At 38.5% G+C, this 15,140-nt stretch overlaps 1 protein-coding gene across 1 annotated transcript in view; it reads left to right on the forward strand.

Annotated features, from left to right (window-relative positions):
* Chic1 (cysteine rich hydrophobic domain 1) overlaps window positions 1-15,140 on the forward strand; it is a 43,496-nt gene that overhangs the window by 4,802 nt on the left and 23,554 nt on the right. The window contains exons 2-3 of the mRNA XM_028891962.2: window positions 4,916-4,970; window positions 13,128-13,283. Coding sequence (XP_028747795.1) covers window positions 4,916-4,970; window positions 13,128-13,283 — 211 coding nt within the window. The remainder of the gene's footprint in view (window positions 1-4,915; window positions 4,971-13,127; window positions 13,284-15,140) is intronic.

The following is a 15,140-nucleotide window of genomic DNA, read 5'->3' on the forward strand; positions in this document are numbered from 1 at the left end:
GCATCACTGTTTCTCTATAAAGCTTTGTTAAGCTAGCTTCTGTGTGTAAGAGTACTCCAGTTTACTTGTATCATCTTAATAATTTTGGCCTTCTAGTTATTTTCACAAAATATGAATTTTAACATTAAATTACTTTTTTTTTTTTTTTTTTTGGTTTTTCGAGACAGGGTTTCTCTGTGTAGCTTTGCGCCTTTTCCTGGAACTCACTTGGTAGCCCAGGCTGGCCTCGAACTCACAGAGATCCTCCTGCCTCTGCCTTCCGAGTGCTGGGATTAAAGGCGTGCGCCACCACCTCCCGGCCCCTAAATTAATTATAATATCATAAGAAACAGGGTGAAGCCAGGTGTGCATGGCGCACACCTTTAATCCCAGCGCTGAGAGGCAAAGGCAAGTGGAGCCATGTGAATTAGAGGCCAGCCTGGTCTGCATAGTGAGACCTTGTCTCAAAAAAAAGTATTACTAAATTAACTCTCACAGGTTTAAAACTGTAGAAACAAAACAATGAATGTCACTAGCAAGTATAAAGTATTTCAAAAATGCTGTATATTTGAGTTATATTTTTCTTCTTTTTTAGGGTAAATATTAGGGCACAGCGTATTGAAATCCAGAAAACAAATACATTTGATGAGACTTCCCCCCCTTGTGTTTATAAACATAAACACACTCCTATTACTTAAAATGTATGAATATCTGCACTTGCTAGAGTACCTATATAGAAGGTAGTTGAGATGATTGCTGAATTACCAGTTTTCAGGGAGTCTCACTAAAATTATTAGATATAGAATCAAAACTGATAGTTAAATTTATAAACAATACATTTCTACACAAATTTACAGACACTTCTCAAATTAGAGAATGGCATACCTTTTCTGTTACCTGTCATTGAGAAATTACAGTCTGAATTAATGGGCTCAGAGAGAGGGCTTGACTAGTATGAGCAAGGCCCTGGGTTCATTCCCCAGCATTGAAAACCATCAGGTGACTATTTTACAAAGCTTTAAGCTATCACGTAGTCTGGTAAGACATGGTTATTTCCAGAAGAAAGATCTAAGTGGAATTAAAAAAAAAAAAAAAACTCTGTTTATATTATATGGCATTATTTTCCTTTTTCTTAGTACAGTAGAGTTCACTACATATAATTCAGAATCTGTATTATATTATTAAGTACACAGTTTTCTAGCAAAATAGTGGTTCTTGTTAGCAGAATTTGACTGCACTGATTCTTAACCTGAGCACATGAACTTTCATTTATGCAAGGTTTTAAATGATTGAAAAATAGTCATTTTTACAAGCATGGAAAGCAAGGAGTATAGGGAGGCATGGAAAAACAAGGAAAAGGATCCATCCTTCTTTGCCTTCATTTCCTATAATCCAAAGAATTGTTTCAAGAAATTAAAATGTAGGGGCATTGAAAACACTTAAAGAAAATTTAATCATTGACAACCACCAGCTTGGTCAACTTTAAACACATAATAGACGCTATATTTAATAAAGTCAATAAAATGGCTTATGAGTAGTTCCCAAGTGCCTCTTTGTCTAATGCTGAAGAGTGCCACAGCTTGGCTAATGCCTATCACTGATGAGTAATGAATAGATGCATTAGTGTAACCTCTGTAGAGCCATGGTTCCTTTTTTATTTTTTCCAAGACAGGGTTTCTCTGTGTAGCCCTGGCTGTCCTGGAACCCACTCTGTAGCCCAGGCTGGCCTCGAACTCACAAAGATCCACCTACCTCTGCCTCCTAAGTGCTGGGATTAAAGGCGTGCACCACCACTGCCTAATTGAGCCACTGTTCTTAACTTCATAGTTTGCTTATGAAACAGAGATAAGGTGTTTATTCAGCAGCAGCCATTTCAATATATTTGTAGCTACTAAGCAAAACCCTCAGAGTTAAGGTTTTTTTGAAGTAAGCACTCTTTTTTATATCCTCAGTATTAAAGAAAGAAAATATTTAGGAAAGAAATCCTTAGTAAGGCTGGGCAGTGGTGGCGCACGCCTTTAGTCCCAGCATTTAGGAGGCAGAGGCAGGCGGATCTCTTAAGTTCGAGGACAGCCTGGTCTAGAGAGTGAGATCCAGGACAGGCACCAAAACTACCAGAGAAACCCTGTCTTGAAAAACCAAAAAAAAAAAAAAAAAAGAAATCCCTAGTAGGTGAGAACAGGATAGCCAAAATTATGAGAGTAGTGAGTCTGGTTTGCTTTCCATTATGTTTTGTTGTTTGATTTTTGAGATGAATTGGCCTTGAACTCACTATCCTCCTGCCTCACCCTGGGATTATAGACATTTGCCATTATACCCGCTTCTTTATATTTTATGCTATAGATAAACAGTTGACCCTCTATATTCACAGGTTTAGCATAAATCCAACCATTTGCAGTTCAAAAAAAATATATGAAAAATACCATCTACGTTGAACATGCATGGAAATTCTCTTATTCTGTAAACAATATAGTATAGCAACCATTTGCATAGTAGTTGTATTAGCTATTACTAGGATGATTTAAAGAATACAAGAGGATGTACATGGGTTATGTGCAACTACTACTCCATTTTAATATTGGAGCTTGGGGCTGCAGAGCTGGCTCAGCAGTTTACAGCACTTGTTGCTCTTACAGAGGACTCAGATTCAGCCTCCAGTACTCATGTGGACACTCATAACCTTTAGTAACTCTAGTTCCAGGAGATCTGACACCCTTTTCTGACCTCCAAGGGCACCAGGCATGCACATGGAACACATACATACATTCAGGCAAAATCTATGCATAATGAAATCAAATAAGCATAAAATTTTTTAATAAAAAAAAATTAATATAAGGGACTTAAGTATCAAAGGATTTCTATGTCCAAGGTGGGGCTCAGAACTGATCTCCCACAGACACTGATATCTATATGTTGCTCATAAAGGAGATTTTTAAGAAGTAAAAATAGCTCAGTGGTAGAGTGCTTGCCTAGCAAGCGCAAGGCCCTGGGTTTGGTCCTCAGCTGGGGGGTGTGTGTGTGTAAAAATATACTTCCTTTACCATTTTAATATACTTTTTATATTTTAGAAGATTCATTTTTACTCATTAAAAAAGAAAATTAGTAACTATTATTAATTTTTAGTTCTTACCACTTCTTAACTATGATAGGAGCTTGACTTTAGGCAAATCATTTAATTAACTGATTTTTTTAAATGGTTTTTAATGCTAGGATTAAAGGCATGTGCCACCATGAATGTCAGCTTCCCTGTCCAAAAAATGGGAATGACGACCCTTCTCTTGGCAGCCTTTAAGACTTTGCAGTAATGTACTTTCTTAGCACAGTGTCTAGCCTGGTAAGGACATAGTTATTGGCATGTGTAACCTGTTACTGCTTTTGTTTCATGGAGTTCTCAACACTAGTCTATTTTTCTTTTTGCTTACCTATCATCCACTGACATAAAATTGTTAGTTATTCTAACATGGAATTGTCTGACATTCCAAAAGTAACCTAAGTTATCCCTACTCAGTTCAACAAGCAAAGGCCTAGAAAGTTCCTTTTGACTTTATTACATACTGTAGTGAACAGACTGGAAGAGAAAACTTTCGAGCTGAGTATCTATCTCTTTTTCTCAAAATGGTTGAGCAAATGAAAGGCATTTTAAAAGATCCTTTAGTTGTCTGAAGAGTAACTGGTCACAAGTTATCAAAGTATAGTTCCAAAGTCTACATTAATGGGAAAAGAATACTTTTTTAATGTTTTTCGAGACAGAATTTCTGTGTAGTCCTGACTATCCTGGAACTCATTCTGTAGACCAGGCTGGCCCGGAACTCACAGAGATCCTCCTGTCTCTGCCTCCTGAGGGCTGGTTAAAGGTGTGTGCCACCACCGCCCAATCGAAAAGAATACTTTTTTAAAAAAAATTGTACACATAGGCAAAAGTACAAAGAATAGCATAATTCATTCTCACATATCATCTATCATCCAATTCTAACAATTATCTACTAAAATGGATTTTAACAGAGAAACATTTTAATCAAAAATTATAACATGGGGGGTGCTGGAGAGGTGGTTCAGCAGTTAAGAGGATGAGGTACTCTTCCAGAGGACCTGGGTTTGATTCCCAGCACCCACATGACAGCTCACAGCCACCTGTAACTCCAGTCAGTTCCAGGGGATCCAATACTCTTTTTCTGGCCTCCAAGAGTAACACACACACACACTTAAAATATAAATAAAAACTTAAAATTATGACACTGGCTATTTTTAGTCTCATGGATATAGTTAGAATTCCACTTTTATTTTTTATTACTTTAAACAATTTTTTAACTTTAAATATATTCTGATCATATTCTTTCTCTCCCTCAAGGCTTTCCAGATCATCTCCCCCTCCTTACCCACCCAACTTTAAGTTCTTTCTCAAAAACAAACACGAGCCACGGTGGTGGCGCACGCCTTTAACCCCAGCACGCCTTTAACCCCAGCACTTGGGAGGCAGAGGCAGGTGGATCTCTGTGAGTTTGAGGCCAGCCTGATCTCCAAAGCGAGTTCCAGGAAAGGCACAAAGCTACACAGAGAAACCCTGTTTCGAAAAAAAACAAAAACAAACAAACAAACAAACAAACACGAACCCAATACAGCAACAATTTTAAATTGCTTTCTTTAATTTCTTTAACTGCTAATATTGACAAATAGTCAAAAATTTATTTTTTTTTAAGTGTGTCAAGTTTTATTTTGAACATAGCTTTTCAGTTTAGTGTTATTTATAGGACTTACATATGGGTTTTAAAAATCCATTACTTGGCTTCAACTGGTATATACATCATAAAGTTGTGCATATTCTGGACATGTTTTTAAATCTGAAGATCAAAGAAAACTGCATGGGTTTATAACCTATTGGGAGAAAGGGTTAAATATGCTGAACAGAATAGATTTTTTTTCTGTCTTTGTTTTTAAGGTTTGGATTAAGCAACAAGTTTGATACGGAATTTCCCTCGGTTCTGACAGGGAAGGTAAGTGAGTTTGCTTTGAATTTTCCGATTCTAATGCACTGTGTTATGGTTTATTCAATGTTATGACAAATGCTTTGACTCACTGGTAATGAAGCCAAATAACAGGAGGCCTCCCTACTTGGAAGCTCTGCTCGCAGTGACTAAACAGTGTTACCATGACTACGAGCCTCTGGCCAGCTATTTTGTCTGTGTTTCTTAATGTCAGCCATTGTTTATTTACCTGCTCAGCTTTTCCAATGTCGCCTTTTTTGCCTAGCACAGGTAGCTGTAATTGTTTTCATTTAGATCTATAATTTTCAATATTTTATTGCCAGAGTTATCTTTGTAACTGAGTCACTATGATTTTTAAAGTGTTATGTGGCATGCATCATTTATTACAAATAAAAAGCACCACATTTTTGGTTAGATGTTTTTCTTCCTTTTAGACTGCGTTTCTAGAATTGGACTCACAGCAATAAATAACTACCTTTTTATTTGCAGGTTTTTCTGTATTCAATTGTATAGACAAGCATTCTTGTTCAAAATTCAGACTTCCCAGGATTCAAACCTATAAGTATGGATTAAGTACAGCATGATGATTATAAATAATATTGTATTATATACTGAAAATTCACCAAATGAACAAATTTCAGATTTTCTAAAAGAAATGATAAATAACTATGTAAGGAGGTATGTTAGCTTGCTTGACTGTAGTAATTATTTCACTATGTATATGTACATTAAAATGTCATGTTGAGCTGCTGTGGTGGCACAGATCTGTAAACCCAGCACTAGCATTCAAGAGTCATGAGTTCCAGGCTAGCCTGGGTTACATAGTTAGAACTTGTCTCAAAAAAAGAAAAAAAAAACAAAGAATAAACACCACCAACAACAACAACAAAAAACCCACCAGCATATTGTACACTTGAAATGTTGCCCTTTTTTATGTTTTTTTTGTTTTTCAAGACAGGGTTTCTCTGTGTAACAGCCTTGGTTATCCTGGAACTCGCTCTGTAGCCAGGCTGGCCTTGAATTCACAGAGATCTGCCGCCCTCTGCTTCCCTAGTGCTAGGATTAAAGGCGTGTGCCACCACCGCCTGGCTGAAATATTGCCTTTTTTAAAGTTACTGTATTTGGAAAAATTCTCTTACAGAAATGCTAACTTTCAGTTTGGGGAGATGGCTCAGCGGGCAAAACGTGCTTGTTCTGCAAGCATGAGAACCTGAGTTCAGATCCCCAGCACCCATATAAAAGTCAGGTACAATGATTGGCATTTGTAACCCAAGTGCTGATAGCAAAAACAGACAGCTCCTGGGGGACACTCTCTGCCCAATTAGTTTCGCAGAAATGATGAGTTCCAGGTTCACTGGGAGATCCTGTCTCACAAAAATAAGGTAGAGAGTGAGAGAGCTTTGAAGACACCTGAAGTCAATCTCTGGCATCTACACTTGCCCAGGCAAGTGCATGTACACACACACACACACACACACACACACACACGCACGCACGCACGCACGCACGCACGCACGCACGCACGCACGCACGTGCACACACACACAGAGTGAGAGAGAGAAGAGAGAGAGAAGGAGGAGGAAGAAGAAGAGGAGAGGAGGGAGAGAGGGAGAAAGAGAAAATCTCTTCAGTTTAAATGTGTTTGGCTTTGGTCTCTAGTGTGCTCTACCTCCCTCTCCTAATCATTCAGAATACTTCACCAAGTGCAGCAGCAGCTTAAACTCTGATGTGTTTTATAAACATTAATAATAAACATTTTCTCCAAATGTGTAAAAAAAAACATGGAAATATCTCCTGAATAATAACATATTGGTAAGAACATGGTAGCTTTAATATTAAAAATTAAAGAAAATATAAATCAAAACATCTCCAATAGAAGATTTCTTTACATTTCCCTTAATGCTACTGCATGTATTGTCTGGGAAATTACATCCAGCTTTAATACTAGCTTAATTTTTTTACATGTTTAAAATTAGGGACCTGGACATTTCTGGCCAGGCGGTGGTGGTGCATGCCTTTAATCCCAGCACTTGGGAGGCAGAGCCAGATGGATCTCTGTGAGTTCAAGGCCAGCCTTGTCTACAGAGTGAGATCCAGGACAGGCACCAAAACTACACAGAGAAATCCTGTCTCGGAAAAAAAAAAAAAATTAGGGACCTAGAAATTTCTAGAAAACTGTCAGTAAATATAGCTCCCAGGCATAAGCATTATCCATTTTTTTTAATTAGCCAATTTTGTGTGCTGAAGTAATCTTTGGAATATCTTTTCACACCTCTTCATTCATTTTCAAACTTCTGGAACTAAAAATTCCATTGACCCATAAGATATTTACTAAAAAATACTAGGATTTTTTTAAATCGGAATTGTAAGAATGATAAGCTGAATGCTGGGTGGTGGTGGCACACGCCTTTGATCCCAACACTTGGGAGGCAGAGGCAGGTGGATCTCTGTGAGTTCAAGGCCAGCCTGGTCTACAGAGTGAGTTCCAGGACAGGCACCAAAACTACACACACAAAAAAAACAAAACCCTGTCTCAAAAAAAAAAAAAAAAAAAACCAAAATAAACAATAGTAAGCTGCTTTTGGTATCCATTCATATAACCTAGATAATCTGGATGGGAGCTGTTCTTGAAAACATCCATTCTTCCCGCCCCCCCAATCTGTCTTTTTGTGTTTTAGAAACAGGGTTTTGTTATGTATTCCAAGCTGCCTGGAACTCATTATGTAACCCAAGCTGATCTCAAACTTGTGGCAGTCCTCCTGCCTCAGCTCTCTAATTGTTATGATTACAACAAGCATGAGTCACCATGCCTGGCTAAAACAGCTATTCTTTTCAGGTGACTATTTTTATAGTACACAGCATACTGATGTGTGGCTGTATGTTCAAATTTTCTCATGTGTACATCGGTATACTTTGGGTAATGCAGAAATGATAGCGCAATGTTTTCTTAATGTGTGTTTGACAATGAGAAAAGCACTGGAAGTAATTCTGAAAGTCTGATGTTTCTTTGTTTGTTGTTGCTGTGGATTAAGCCCAGGGCCTTGCTCACACTAAGCATGCGCTCTACCACTGAGCTTCAGCTCTGGTTCCTGGAGGTCTGATTTTTCAAGTTCCATGTTAATGAATTAATCAAGCTTTATTTCCTTAATGAGATTTTTTTTCTCCAGTAGGTACTATTTCACTTGTATAGATTAGTGTGGATTATTAAACCATTTCTCTAATAACTGCGGGAAGGCCTTATGTAAATATGAAAAACTAAATAAAAAGGTCTTAATTCCCAACTTAATACTCCTTGTAAACTGTCTTAAAATGGATAAGTGTAATACCTAACAGAAAAGAATTGCCCTTTATAAAACTCATTCTTTTGGCATGAGTGAGATATTCCAAGTAGCTGACTTGAGTAAACAAAATTGCAGCGAGTTAGGAAAATCTAAAAGGCCATTTTGTAAGTTCCACAATTCCATGTTAACTTTTTGCTTCTTTTGTGTCAATTTTTGTAAGTGCAGAAGGGATTGTTTTCCCCATTTCACTAAAGGTAAGTTCTCCTGACATGATAGGACAAATCATGTAGGTAGGTATGTGTATACACACAGATACTCTGGTGACCAGAAAGGGAAACAGCCACACACATTTTAAAAAAGAAGTGAGAGCTTCCGGCCCTCTGCTTGAAGGAAGTCAAAAGCATTATGGGAGTGCACTGTGTAGTACTGGGAATGGTGAGCCATGAAAATTGCCCTCCTCTATTGTGACCCAATATGACAAGTGATTGCTATGCTTGTGTTCCTCACAATGAGGGAGGCGCATCAGTCCTGCTGGGCTTTGCTCCGATTTTCTCCTCAGTCCCCTGCATCCTGTTATAAAATATTATGGCCCTTTTCCCCACCTTCATGATGCTGTTTTCTTTTCTCTTTCCAAGAGAGTCAAAAGGAATGACGTGTTTCTTTACAGCCTACTGTCCGCTTAGGAAGTCCGAGGCTCCCAGCCGACATTCAATCCTGGAAATCCTCGCTTGTATACAAGTGAATGAGTCAAATGGCGCTAACTCGGGATCTCCACTTAACTAGACCTTTCTTCTCCCTGTGTAAAGCCGGGAGCTAGGCACTCCCCATTCCCCGTCCGTCCTACTTTATGACTTGTACTATTACTCGAATACAGGGCTTTTTCCCCAGAAGCCAGTTGTGGCGTCTTTTTAAAGTCCAAATGCAGACTGTAGTTGGTTGCTTGAGATTCTAGTGCAAGTTTTTCTTTTCAGTCGATTTGTCTGATGACCCGCAATTTGATTTCTCATTTTTAGTAACTTGAACATTTGAGTTTTAATGTGTCTATAGTAAGAGCGTATCTGTTAAAAGTAGAGGGTTTTGGAGAAGGAAGATTGCCAAATTTGAGGAGTGTTGTTTCATTTTCAGAAAGAGGTAATGAAAGACAGTTTCCTAACAAACTGCATACCGTGGCGTGTAATTGATTTCATTGCCATGTTTCACATTGAAAGCCAGCTTTCCCCTCCCTCAGCTCTCTACCACTGTTCTTCCCTGCTAGACAGAAACTTCTTTTCTAAAATTCTGTGTACACTGTTTTGTTCTTTTAGACATTTCTTTTTGGCTTGTTTGTTTGTTTATTTTTGTTTTTCAAGACTGGGTTTCTCTGTGTATCCCTGGCTGTCCTAAACTCACTTTGTAGACCAGGCTGGGCTTGAACTCAGAGATCCTCCTGCCTCTGCCTCCTGAGCGCTGGGATTAAAGGCGTGCGCCACCCCCACTCCACCGCACCCCCACCCCCTGGCTGGACAGATTCATTCATATCTCTGGTATAACTCTTTACATTTAATTTTCTTGTCTGTATTTGCATACTTGTTTTTAAAGAAAGTTTAAATCATAATTACAAACTCTTTTTTAACTATTTTCAAAGCTGGCAAGATGGCTCAGTGGCTAAAAGGTGCTTGCCACCAAGCCAGACAACCTGAGTTAGATCCTGAGAGCCACACAGTGGATGTAACAGACTCCTGCAGGTTGTCCTAGATAGTTAGATAGATAGATAGACAGACAGACAGATAGATAGACAGATAGATAAATAGATAGATGATAGATAGATAGATAGATAGATAGATAGATGATAGACAGATAGATAGAGTAAATAAATAAGTGAAAAAAGTGTAGCCAATATTTTCAAAATAAGCAAAGCTTTAAAAGATGGCAACACTGTAGAATGTCTCCTCATACTGCAAAGTGGTACTTTACAGTAAGAGCTGGAAGTCAGGGTTAGAAAATGATGAGGACACCAGAGATGCACTTATCTGGACAACTGGGATGTGCTTCCATGCTGTCAGCACACAGAGGTGAGTCACTGAGGACAAGAAAGGTCGCTGGCCTGTTTGGGAACAACCTTAAGGTGACAAACTGAGTGAGCCTTCACTGAAAAACCATTCTGAAATGAAATTATCATCAGCTGAGATGGAAAACATTTTGGGATTTGTTTTTAAATTTATTGTTATAATATGAAAGTGATTTCGTTCTTTAAAAAAATTGCCTACATCACAGAGTGACTGCAGTTATTTATACCCACTGGGTTTTTTGAGGCGGGGAGGAATAAGATAGTAGGGAAAAGCCGTTCTCCAAGCACTCCTAGGCAAGGAGGTAAAGAAAGGGTCGTGTTTTCCAGAAAATATACACATTGTCAGGTCGATAGTGTTTAAGCGCTTAAAGAACACAAATTAAAACTCTTCTTTTGCCTGTAATCTCACCCTGAAATGCGGACAGTAGCTCCATTTGCTGAGTGTCTGATGTATGTTAGGTACTGTGCTAAGTAGCTTTATAGCTGTACCTCATTTGTTCTCAAAAGTTTCCTCACAGGAGGAACCCATGTTACACAGTTTTGAGAGAGTAAACATAAACGCCTAAGGGAGGGAAGGACTCTGGCCCCTCCCAGAACTCAATGTGTCCCTTAGCTCAGGTAGAAGGTGAAGATAACTAATTTTTGAACTGTTTTCTTTCTCTAACGGTTACTTGGTTACTCAGTGATTCCCTGCCATGAGAAGGAAGTTAAATATTGCTGTTCGGGACAGATCAGTCTTTAGATAGTGGCTAGGCACCTTGTTTTTTAGAAGAACACCAAAGCACTACAAGCGAGCAAGTGGTAGGGCATCTGCTTAGTGTGGGCTGGCCCCCGGGTTCCGTCCCAGCTTCCGAGAAGAAGGGAGAGGAAAGGAGCGGAGCAGGGGGAATCTCTCTGAGAAAATCAAAAGCTGAAAAGCATTGGAATTTCCTTCAGAGTGTAGCAGATTATCCTTTTATTTATAATCGAATGTGCAACAAAACTGTGGTCCTTTCCATGCCCTCTGATCAATCCCTTTGCCTTCAGAGAAATCAGGCAACAGCTTTTCTTTCTCTACATCTGACATGTGATTTACAGACTTTCTTTTTCAAAGTATTCCAACCAAGAAATTCTTTCTAAACTGGGACTTCTATTTCCGGTGACTATATAAAACAAAGACTATCAGGGTTCAAAAGATGGCTCAGCGGTTAAGAGCACTGGCTGCTCTTCTAGAGGACCTTTGTTCAATTCCCAGCACCCACATGGTGGCTCACAACCCTCTATAATGGGATCTGATGCCCTCTTCTAGCATAAAGGTGTACATGCAGATAGAGTACTCACAAAATACATGAATAAATTAAAAAAAATATAAAAAGACTATCATTTCACCTTTTATATGAGGAACCAGGATTCAGAAAAATTAAGTGATTTTACCTGTAATTTTCTCAGACATGGCAACAACTAGAAGCCAAGTCTCCTGATTTGGCTTCTTTAATGTTTTCTAATTTCAATTATAGAGCATACGTCTGTGGATGTCAGTTCAGTAGAATTCTCAGTACACAATAGCTGTCACTGTAGGGTTACGGTTTGAACAGTGTAGATGGAGAATGAAGTCCATTCTCCCCATGTAAACAGAGTTTTAAGCTCTACTCTCTCAAAACTGGTCATTGTTAGCAAAAACAACCATTTCATGCACCGAGTAATTGACTTACGGGGACACAAACGGTTCTACTGAGCGTATCTACTTAATGTTTTAATTGTGATGGTGCTGAATTGGATCTTTATAGCATCCATTAGTATGTCTATTTGTGTGGATTCTAAGACATCTTTGCTAAAAAAAAATTTTAAAAACATGACAAAGCAACTCCTCTAGTACAGCCTTTTATGTGGAAGAGTGAAACTTTTAGGTTTGTGATGTCAGGCATTGTCATGGGGCTTTCATTTTACAGCAACTTACTTTTCTGCCAACATCCTAAGTTTAGTTCTCACAACAAAGGCTGAACTTTTCCTCTTGAATTTACTGTTTGCCAACTTTCTGAGTAATGCCGAAACGTGATTTCACCGAAAGCAGACTATTTTTAGTGTGCCTTCGAATCATGTAATTTACAAGGGGAATTTTTTATATAAATCTTAACTCCATGGGTCTTGCTCGTGCCTTTGAATCGACGCCGTCATTTTTTATAGAGAAGCAACTGCTTGCAGGAACGGAGGTAGTAACTAGAAATACTGAATTTGTGTAAAGACTCTTCAACCTTCAAAACTCAGAGTGCTTAGAAATCGGATATGTACTGAATACCAACAGACTGCTTTCAACATAATTACCAGATATTATCTCTTGTTAATGTATTTCCCTGCAATTAGCAGCGAGTTTCACTATTATATTGCAGATTTGCCAGAATGAAAAGGTGTTAAGAGTTTATTTTTTCAAAGTAACTCAGGATTATTATCAAAGACTATTTTTAATTCCATCTCCTCTGGTTAGTAGTTTGGGTTTTCTTCTTGTCTTATGCTTCTAACCATAAATCAGCTTTCAGTTGGGGTGCCTGAAGACTGTGAGTACCATTGCCTTAACAAGAATGTCTGCTAACAAAAGTGCGTGATTGATGGGTTTCCCTTGCTATCACCTGGGTTGCTTTTAGTTGATTGTTGGTCATTTCAGAGCATTGTGGGTATGACATGAAGTTCTACAACCATGAATTCATATTGCTTCACTCAATTATGTCTTCCGAGAGTATGTGATACAGATTTATGGAGAGAATATATTGAGACATTGAAATGTTTCTGATAAGACATTTTCCTTAGGATTGGGGGTAATAGGAAGCTGTCCACAAACTCATAAAGTTAGTCCCCCTGTTTTAGGTGGCTCCAGAAGAATTTAAGACCAGCATTGGCCGTGTGAACTCATGTCTGAAAAAGGCTCTCCCAGTCAATGTGAAATGGCTGCTGTGTGGATGTCTCTGCTGCTGCTGCACCCTGGGGTGCAGCCTGTGGCCTGTTATTTGTCTCAACAAAAGAGTGAGTATAACCAGGCTATTGTATAACAATAAAAAGAGCTGCCGTTTATTGAATATTTATTATGTGTTAGAACTGTTTCCATTTACTTTACATGATTTATGTAATTCCCATAACAATGCTGTCCTTATTTTAAGCTGAAGAAACTCTGGGAAGAGAGAGTGAGCCACTTGTTCAAGCCTTTATCAATACTTTATCACTTAATATGAGTTTCCACCACTTGAAATAAATGTAGTGTAATTGAATGTACTCAAGTAAATATATATGGATTGCTTTTTTAATAAAGAACACCCGAAAGGATGACTTAAATAGTTCTGAGCTACTGATATACCAGGAGAGTATCTTTGGCTCTCTGAAGCCCATCAAAAGAACCAGCAATCCTCAAAGGTGGAGAAAGCCCTTAGCTTTGAACATATCACAGTAACTTTCCAAAATAACCTTTTTAGTTGTGTCATGAATTTAGGACACCGCCTTAATTTTGTCTTCTTTAAAATTATATTTTTATTTCAGGACTGTTTTCCTCAGTGGGAAGACATCTTTGAAAAATCTGACTAATGGGCTAGGAATATAGCTCAGTGGTAGAGTGCTTGTCTAGCCCATGTGAGGCTCTAAGTTCACTTCCCAGAAATGGAAATAAAAATGTAATTTAAGGGCCTGGAGATGGGTAAGAGCATTTTGTGTGCAAGTGTGAGGACCTGAGTTTAAATCCAAAACAAAACCCATGTCAAAAGCCAGGCGTGGGTGGAGACAGAAGGCTCACTGGCCGTCAGCTTCCCTCCAGGGTCAACAAGAGCTTCTGTCTCAAGGAACAGGACATCCTCCTTTGACCTCCACAAGCTCACACAGGCACATGCCTTTACATACTCACCACATGCATGTCCACACACACACGTACACACACACAAATTAAATTGTTATTAAATCCAAACACCCATTTTACCTAAAGTTCTTTGCCTAGTACCTACTGATGCTTTGTTTAAACTTGTAAATAATAATTGGTCAACTAAATCAGATACAGCATTGTAAGTTGAAAATATTCTCAAGAAATATTCATTTTCTCTTGCATTTTCTCTTAAGCTCTTTCATGATTACTTCAAAAAGACAGATAATAAAATGTTGTCAGCTTTATGACTTTTTTTCCCCTTAACCTAGAGCTCTGTGATGGTAGGCAGGAGCTCTACCACCTAGTCATAGCTCCAACCCTTGTTTTTATTTTGAGACAGGGTCCCATTAAGTTACCAAGGCTGATTTTTTTTTTGAGACAGGGTCTCACTGTGTAGTCCTGGCTAGCCTGGAACTCACTATGTAGATCTGTCTGCATCTGCCTTTGCCTCCTGAGTGCTGAGATTAAATATTCACACTCCCACACACCTGGCCAGGGCTGATCTTAAACTCCCGCTGTGGCCCAGGGAGGCCTTGAGCTCCTGGTCTTTGTGCCTTAGCCTCCTTAGCAACTGGGATTATAGACATGCGTCACCAAGTCCAGCTCCCCTATGACTTTTTAAATGGAAAAATTAAGCACTTTACTGATTCCCTGGTGGTTATTAAAAACACCAGTAGATCAGAGCTTTGCTTTAAATACAGTTTAATGTGTTTGTCAAAGCAGGTATTTTCAACTGGCTTTGTATAAGTTTAAAAAAGCAAAGCTAACAGCATAAAATTTTTAATTGTGTCTTTTAGAAGTTAGAATCAATAACTTCTACCCCATTATTTTAAAGCTTCAATGTGGATTAATCATGATTTGGATTTCCCATCACATAAATATAGCCAGTCTCAATTCCTTACAAACAAGGTTTTTGGTTTTAATGTTACCAAGAATGTTTTTCTTCCATGATTTATGTATGCTTTTGTCTATCTCAG

Source organism: Peromyscus leucopus, chromosome X (genome assembly GCF_004664715.2).
Source record: "Peromyscus leucopus breed LL Stock chromosome X, UCI_PerLeu_2.1, whole genome shotgun sequence".
Lineage (NCBI taxonomy): Eukaryota > Metazoa > Chordata > Mammalia > Rodentia > Cricetidae > Peromyscus > Peromyscus leucopus.